The sequence below is a fragment of the Salmo salar genome, chromosome 10 (genome assembly GCF_965601325.2).
Source record: "Salmo salar chromosome 10, fSalSal1, whole genome shotgun sequence".
NCBI lineage: Eukaryota > Metazoa > Chordata > Actinopteri > Salmoniformes > Salmonidae > Salmo > Salmo salar.
The window spans coordinates 95455828-95465000 of NC_138300.1; the positions used below are offsets into that span (position 1 = coordinate 95455828).

Below are 9173 nucleotides of genomic sequence, written 5' to 3' on the forward strand. Positions count from 1 at the left end.
GTGTTGTTTGTTTAGAGTTTTCCAATTTTCCCAGAAATGATTCGATTCTATGGATTCTTCAATTACATTGAGCTGATTTCTGACGTGCTGTTCCTTCTTTTTCCGTAGTGTATTTCTGTATTGTTTTAGTGATTCACCATAGTGAAGCCGTAGGCTCTGGTTTTCTGGGTCTCTATGTTTTTAGTTCGATAGGTTTCTCCATTCCTTTCTTAGGTTTTTGCATTCTTCATCAAACCATCATTTTCTTCGGTTGTCTGCTTGAAATTGTTGGACTTAATAGGCAAGCTCAATCTCTCTCCCCCTCCTCTCTCTCTCCCCCTCCTCTCTCTCTCCCTCTCTCTCTCCCTCCCACTCTCCTATTGTTGTAATCCTGTGTTGGCCTGTTAATAGGATTACATGCCTCATTTAGGGGAACATAAGAACAGAGCAGCGCTGAGGTAACACACACACACACACACACACACACACACACACACACACACACACATAGTGGATGAGTTTGAATGTGGTCTGAATGGAGATGTGTGCCAAACAGATCATATCATCAAACCATTCACAAATCTGCCATGCTGTGGAGAGACTCTGTGATGGAATGAGGCTGGCAACACTAGTAAGGAACATTTACACACACAAGCATGGATGCAGGCACACGCACACACAAACACACACACATAAACACACACACACACACAAACACACTCACACACACATAAACACATAAACACACACACACAAACACACTCACACACACATACAGTGGGGGAAAAAAGTATTTGATCCCCTGCTGATTTTGTACGTTTGCCCACTTACAAAGAAATGATCAGTCTATAATTTTAATGGTAGGTTTATTTGAACAGTGAGAGACAGAATAACAACAAAAAAATCCTGAAAAACGCATGTCAAAAATGTTATAAAATGATTAGCATTTTAATGAGGGAAATAAGTATTTGACCCCTCCACAAAACATGACTTAGTACTTGGTGGCAAAACCCTTTTTGGCAATCACAGAGGCCAGACGTTTCTTGTAGTTGGCCACCAGGTTTGCACACATCTCAGGAGGGATTTTGTCCCACTCCTCTTTGCAGATCTTCTCCAAGTCATTATGGTTTCGAGGCTTACGTTTGGCAACTCGAACCTTCAGCTCCCTCCACAGATTTTCTATGGGATTAAGTTCTGGAGACTGGCTAGGCCACTCCAGGACCTTAATGTGCTTCTTCTTGAGCCACTCCTTTGTTGCCTTGGCCGTGTGTTTTGGGTCATTGTCATGCTGGAATACCCATCCACGACCCATTTTCAATGCCCTGGCTGAGGGAAGGAGGTTCTCACCCAAGATTTGATGGTACATGGCCCCGTCCATCGTCTCTTTGATGCGGTGAAGTTGTCCTGTCCCCTTAGCAGAAAAACACCCCCAAAGCATAATGTTTCCACCTCCATGTTTGACGGTGGGGATAGTGTTCTTGGGGTCATAGGCAGCATTCCTCCTCCTCCAAACACGGCGAGTTGAGTTGATGCCAAAGAGCTCCAATTTGGTCTCATCTGACCACAACACTTTCACCAGTTGTCCTCTGAATCATTCAGATGTTCATTGGCAAACTTCAGACGGGCATGTATATGTATTCTTGAGCAGGGGGACCTTGAAGGCGCTGCAGGATTTCAGTCCTTCTCGGCGTAGTGTGTTACCAATTGTTTTCTTGGTGACTATGGTCCCAGCTGCCTTGAGATCATTGACAAGATCCTCCTGTGTAGTTCTGGGCTGATTCCTCACCGTTCTCATGATCATTGCAACCCCATGAGGTGAAATCTTGCATGGAGCCCCAGGCCGAGGGATATTGACAGTTCTTTTGTGTTTCTTCCATTTGCGAATAATCGCACCAAATGTTGTCACCTTCTCACCAAGCTGCTTGGCGATGGTCTTGTAGCCCATTCCAGCCTTGTGTAGGTCTACAATCTTGTCCCTGACATCCTTGGAGAGCTCTTTGGTCTTGGCCATGGTGGAGAGTTTGGAATCTGCTTGATTGATTGCTTCTGTGGACAGGTGTCTTTTTTACAGGTAACAAGCTGCGGTTAGGAGCACTCCCTTTAAGAGTGTGCTCCTAACCTCAACTCGTTAGCTGTATAAAAGACACCTGGGAGCCAGAAATCTTTCTGATTGAGAGGGGATCAAATACTTATTTCCCTCATTAAAATGGAAATCAATTCATAACATTTTTGACATGCGTTTTTCTGGATATTTTTGTTGTTATTCTTTCTCTCACTGTTCAAATAAACCTACCATTAAAATTATAGACTGATCCTTTCTTTATCAGTGGGCAAACGTACAAAATCAGCAGGGGATCAAATACTTTTTTCCCCCACTGTAAACACGCACGCACACACACACACACACACTGTCTGCTCAGAGCTCCAGGGCTTTATAGCTTAGGCACTATAGAGAGGAGAAGAGAGGCAGATTAGGTGTCTGAAATTTGGTATACTTGTGATTTGGCAATGAAACTCATCCAAGACGAGTCCACTGAGACATTTAGGGACACGATTCTTCCTTATACCTCACCTCCTCTCAGCCCATCTTCACCTCTTTCACTCCCCCAGTCTTCTCTTACTTCTCTTACTTCCCAATCCACACACAAATTCCAGAGCAGGCATCCTTAACCCCCCATCCCCTCTCTGTGTCTTCCCCTCTCCCTAGTCACAATCCTCTGCACACATTCAAGTAACCAGCTTTACACTCATTACTCTCAGGGACTGTGTTATGAACAAATGACAAACAGATCTGTTTGTGTGTACGTACGCATGTGTCTCTTGCTCTGTGTGTGTGTGTGTGTGTGTGTATTCGTGTGTGTGTTTGGTGACGTCTCTCCCCTGGCCATCAGGGAGGCTCATGGCAGGGTCTGTGAGTGACAATGAATGACAATAAGAGTGTCTGCATCCCACTCCAACCCCCAGCCTTCTGCATGCAATATTAATGGTCCTGTTTCTCTCTCTCACTCCATCTCTCTCTCTTTCTCTCTCTCACTCCATCTCTTTCTCTCTCTCACTCCATCTCTCTCTCTCTTTTTCTCTCTCTCACTCCATCTCTCTCTCTCTCTTTCTCTCTCTCACTCCATCTCTCACTCTTCCTCTCCCTCACTCCATCTCTCTCTCTCTTTCTCTCACTCCATCTCTCTCTCTTTCTCTCTCTCACTCCATCTCTCTCTCTCTCTTTCTCTCTCTCTCTCACTCCATCTCTTTCTCTTTCTCTGTCTCTCTTTCACTATGTGTGGATGTGTGTGTGTGCATGCGTGTGTGTATTACTAAGCTCATAGGAATCACTGTGCTGCCATATTTCTAGAGCTATCCAAGGCATTTGATACTATTGACCTTCCCCTACCCATTAAAAGGTTGTCTGAAATGAACTTCATCCAGGTGTAGTGCAGGTGTTTTGGGAACTATCTGTCAGACACGACACAGTGTGTGCTTTCTGATGGTGTCAAGTTACCTTGATATTAATAAAGGTGTCCGGCAGGGGTCGATTTTGGGACCTGTCCTCTTTACTATATATATACACTGCTCAAAAAAATAAAGGGAACACTTAACCAACACAATGTAACTCTAAGTCAATCACACTTCTGTGAAATCAAACTGTCCACTTAGGAAGCAACACTGATTGACAATAAATTTCACATGCTATTTTGCAAAAGGAATAGACAACAGGTGGAAATTATAGGCAATTAGCAAGACACCCCCAATAAAGGAGTGGTTCTGCAGGTGGTGACCACAGACCACTTCTCAGTTCCTATGCTTCCTGGCTGATGTTTTGGTCACTTTTGAATGCTGGCGGTGCTTTCACTCTAGTGGTAGCATGAGACGGAGTCTACAACCCACACAAGTGGCTCAGGTAGTGCAGCTCATCCAGGATGGCACATCAATGTGAGCTGTGGCAAGAAGGTTTGCCGTGTCTGTCAGCGTAGTGTCCAGAGCATGGAGGCGCTACCAGGAGACAGGCCAGTACATCAGGAGACGTGGAGGAGGCCATAGGAGGGCAACAACCCAGCAGCAGGACCGCTACCTCCGCCTTTGTGCAAGGAGGAGCAGGAGGAGCACTGCCAGAGCCCTGCAAAATGACCTCCAGCAGGCCACAAATGTGCATGTGTCTGCTCAAACGGTCAGAAACAGACTCCATGAGGGTGGTATGAGGGCCCGACGTCCACAGGTGGGGGTTGTGCTTACAGCCCAACACCGTGCAGGACGTTTGGCATTTGCCAGAGAACACCAAGATTGACAAATTCGCCACTGGCGCCCTGTGCTCTCACAGATGAAAGCAGGTTCACACTGAGCACGTGACAGACGTGACAGAGTCTGGAGACGCCGTGGAGAACGTTCTGCTGCCTGCAACATCCTCCAGCATGACCGTTTTGGCGGTGGGTCAGTCATGGTGTGGGGTGGCATTTCTTTGGGGGGCAGCACAGCCCTCCATGTGCTCGCCAGAGGTAGCCTGACTGCCATTAGGTACCGAGATGAGATCCTCAGACCCCTTGTGAGACCATATGCTGGTGCGGTTGGCCCTGGGTTCCTCCTAATGCAAGACAATGCTAGACCTCATGTGGCTGGAGTGTGTCAGCAGTTCCTGCAAGAGGAAGGCATTGATGCTATGGACTGGCCCGCCCGTTCCCCAGACCTGAATCCAATGGAGCACATCTGGGACATCATGTCTCGCTCCATCCACCAACGCCACGTTGCACCACAGACTGTCCAGGAGTTGGCGGATGCTTTAGTCCAGGTCTGGGAGGAGATCCCTCAGGAGACTATCCGCCACCTCATCAGGAGCATGCCCAGGCGTTGTAGGGAGGTCATACAGGCACGTGGAGGCCACACACACTTCTGAGCCTCATTTTGACTTGTTTTAAGGACATTACATCAAAGTTGGATCAGTCTGTAGTGTGGTTTTCCACTATAATTTTGAGTGTGACTCCAAATCCAGACCTCCATGGGTTGATAAATTGGATTTCCATTGATTCTTTTTGTGTGATTTTGTTGTCAGCACATTCAACTATGTAAAGAAAAAAGTATTTAATAAGATTTTTTCATTCATTCAGATCTAGGATGTGTTATTTTAGTGTTCCCTTAATTTTTTGAGCAGTGTGTGTGTCTATATATATAAATAATATTGGTGTATCTGCAAATATCTGACACTGTTATGTACGCTATTACCACTACGGCTGACCAGGCTGTTGGAGCTGCAGTCTGATTGTGTTGTTTATTTAAAACTGGTACTTTATGCAGGAAAAACGAAATGTATGCTGTTTTCTAAATGTCGTAGAAATATTTCAGATGGCTTCCACATTTCTGCACTGGATGGTTCTTTCATTGAGCAGGTTCCCACCAATTAATATCTGGGCTTTTGGATTGACAATAATTTGAGGTTGAGCTAGTTAAGAAGCTGAGATTTAAGTTGGCTTCTTTTATAGAAATAGATCATGCCTCTCCCTAAACAGCAGGAAGCAGATTGTACAGTCAACTTTCCGTTCATCGGAATGCAGCAGCCATGACTCTTAAACCTGTGGATGCCATCTACCGTAGCCCCCTTCACTTTATCACAGGTATCAACAGGTTGGCTGGTCCTCATTAAAGTCCCATGGATCACTTCATTAGCCCCTGTTGGGTTAACAGCTCTACTACACACGCTGCCGACCTACCTCACTGTCTGTTACAATGTTCAACTATGAGACACCAAACCCGGATGGTTAACTCTCGAGGTTCCACTAGTATGTACCGATCTAGGTAAATCCGCCTTCAGTTTTAGTGCCCCCATTTTTGGAATAGCCTACAAACTCCCCTGCATATTAACTCTCTGTTGACTCTAGGGTAGTTTAGGACTTTAATGAATTTAATGAAAATTGCAACAGTTTGGATTTAATTATTGTATTTTTGGTGTTTGAAGCTCTAGTGTTGATTCTGTAATTAATAGATTATTTTATTTGTATTGATAATTTATAATTTCCTGTATTGCTGTCCTCAGGGTGTCAGGAGATATACCAAAAATTTGATCCAGAGAGGGACGGGGAGAGGGACAGATGGAGAGAGAGAGGGACAGAGGGAGAGAGAGGGAGAGAGAGGGACAGAGGGAGAGAGAGGGAGAGAGAGGGACAGAGGGAGAGAGAGGGACAGAGGGAGAGAGAGGGAGAGAGAGGGACAGAGGGAGAGAGAGGGACAGAGAGAGAGAGATGTCAGTAGTGATATTATCAAGAGGACAGTCAGTGAACTTTTGGCTCTGCACCTCTTTGATATGGAGAGGAGCCATTTGGTCGCAGTTCGCTCTGACACTGTCACACGCACACTCACACTCTCTCTCACACACGCTCACTCACTCCGAAACACACACACACACACACACACACACACACACACACACACACACACACACACACACACACACACACACACACACACACACACACACACACACACACACACACACACACACAGGTTGAGTTCTGTAGAGTGCCTGTCCACACACATCACTGTCTCTCACTGGTCTGACCCACCTTGAGACAGCTACCTGATTGGATGACCTTGTTTCTGACCCCTGAGAAAGTAATCTAATTGGCTGACTTTGTATTTGAACCCAGTGATACATATTTGATTGGTTGACATTGGGTGTGAACCTGGTGATAAGTATTTGATTGGTTGACTTTTTCTTTAACCCCTGAGAGAATGATCTGATTAGCTCTGGCAGTGTTGACGGCTATGCCAGTGATCTGATCGAGTGACATTGTATTAGTGATTGTTGCGCATTTGATTGGACAGGTGATGCCGTGTTCCATTCTTGTGAAAGTCGTCTGATGTGGTTATATTAGGTTTGAAACCATCTGAAGTTATCTGATTGGCATTGATGTTGGCTGAGGATAGGCAGCTACAAGTAACACAAACGGTGGTTCATTTAGGTGAAGAGGGAGTTATTTAATTTAACTACTGGAATGGGATGTTTGGTGTCTGTTTTTGTGATCTGATTGGTTGTTTGTTCGTCTCTCTTGTCCTATAGAATAAAGGAATGGGTGGATCAGATGCAGATAGAGCTGGTGACCCTGGCAGACATGGCCAGCGCCGGGAAGAACCTCACACAGGTACAACACACACACACAGCCACACACACAGGTACAACACACACACACACACACACACACACACACACACACACACACACACACACACCACACACACACACACACACACACACACACACACACACACACACACACACACACACACTTGTGACCTAACTTTTCAAAACATTTTACAATGGATAGTAGTCACTACATAACATCTAACATGAACCTCTACTATCTAGGGACTAATCTTTTTCAGACTGTTACATCTCTCTCTCTCTCTCTCTCTCTCTCTCTCTCTCTCTCTGTCTCTCTCTGTCTCTCTCTCTCTCTCTCTCTGTCTCTCTCTGTCTCTCTCTGTCTGTCTCTCTCTGTCTCGCTGTCTCTCTCTCTCTGTGTCGCTGTCTCTCTCTGTCTCTCTGTCTCTCTGTCTCTCTCTGTCTCTCTCTGTCTCTCTCTGTCTCTCTGTCTCTCTCTGTCTCTCTCTGTCTCTCTCTGTCTCTCTCTGTCTCTCTGTGTCTCTGTGTCTCTGTCTCTTTGTCTCTCTGTTTCTCTGTGTCTCTGTCTCTTTGTCTCTCTGTTTCTCTGTCTCTCTCTGTCTCTCTGTCTCTCTCTGTCTCTCTCTGTCTCTCTCTGTCTCTCTCTGTCTCTCTGTGTCTCTGTGTCTCTGTCTCTTTGTCTCTCTGTTTCTCTGTCTCTCTCTCAATTCAATTCAAGGGGCTTTATTGGTATGGGAAACATATGTTAACATTGCCAAAGCAAGTGAGGTAGATAATATACAAAAGTGAAATAAACAATAAAACTTAACAGTAAACATTACACTCACAGAAGTTTCAAAAGAATAAAGACATTACAAATGTCATTATGTATATATACAGTGTTGTAACAATGTACAAATGGTTAAAGTACAAAAGGGAAAATAAATAAGCATAAATGTGGGTTGTATTTATAATGGTGTTTGTTCTTCACTGGTTGACCTTTTCTTGAGGCAACAGGTCACAAATCTTGCTGCAGTGATGGCATGCTGTGATATTTCCTCCAGTAGATATGGGAGTTTATCAAAATCGGGTTTGTTTTCGAATTCTTTGTGGATCTGTGTAATCTGAGGGAAATATGTGTCTCTAATATGTTCATACATTGGGCAGGAGGTTAGGAAGTGCAGCTCAGTTTCCACCTCATTCCACCTAATATTCTCTCTCTCTCTCTCTCTCTCTCTCTCTCTCTCTCTCTCTCTCTCTCTCTCTCTCTCTCTCTCTCTCTCTCTCTCTCTCTCTGTCTCTCTCTCTGTTTCTTTCTGTCTCTCTTTCTCTCTGTCTCTCGGTCGCTCTGTTTCTCTGTCTCTCTGTCTCTTTCTGTCTCTCTATCTCTCTGTCTCTCTCTCTGTTTGTCTGTCTGTCCGTCTGTAGATCTTCCTGGACAACCAGAACCTGTACACAGTAGAGTCTAACGATGCTGAGGAACTAGTGGCTAGGGCAGCCAGGAACATAGAACAGCTGCTGCTGAAGAGGGCTGCAGCTCTGGAGGTAAGACACAGGGTTTCTATGCTCCTCAAGTACACCCAACATCAAGGGCCTGATGACTAGTTGAGCTGTTGAATCAAGTGAGATTGAGCCTTGACGATGCCACCGCTACTATATTGCACCACAATGGAGTGGAGAGGGGTTGAAATGAATGACACGTTGAATGACACATTGACTCATTGGTGTACCCAACATAGGTAATCTTGTAATCACATTGATGTGAGTCTTATGGGGGCTGTATGTTAGGTTCCACTTGTAAAACGCTGAGGTGAGATGTGACAATATAGGCCAGGACCAGGGAATGGTTAGAAGACCATGCTAGTATGAGGGGCTGAGTTGTCAACAGAGAGGAGTGATAGTCTGTATGGCTGTATGGACATGCTAGTATGAGGGGCTGAGTTGGGAAGTTAGAAAGAGGAAAAGATAGCAGCTACTCAGATCTCTGCTCATCACAGTTTATTATAATGAGAGGTTTGACCCTGGGGAGATTATCTGTATGTGTGTGTGTGTGTGTGTGTGTGTGTGTGTGTGTGTGTGTGTGTGTGTGTGTGTGTGTGTGTGTGTGTGTGTG

The 9173-nt window shown here is 45.2% G+C and overlaps 1 protein-coding gene across 2 annotated transcripts in view; it reads left to right on the top strand.

Moving 5' to 3' along the window:
* The window catches only part of LOC106561208 (voltage-dependent calcium channel subunit alpha-2/delta-1), a 116283-nt gene that overhangs the window by 9464 nt on the left and 97646 nt on the right, over positions 1-9173 (top strand). For both annotated transcript variants that reach the window (XM_045698746.2, XM_045698747.2), the window contains exons 2-3: positions 7019-7100; positions 8489-8605. In XM_045698746.2, the coding sequence (XP_045554702.1) occupies positions 7019-7100; positions 8489-8605 (199 nt within the window). The remainder of the gene's footprint in view (positions 1-7018; positions 7101-8488; positions 8606-9173) is intronic.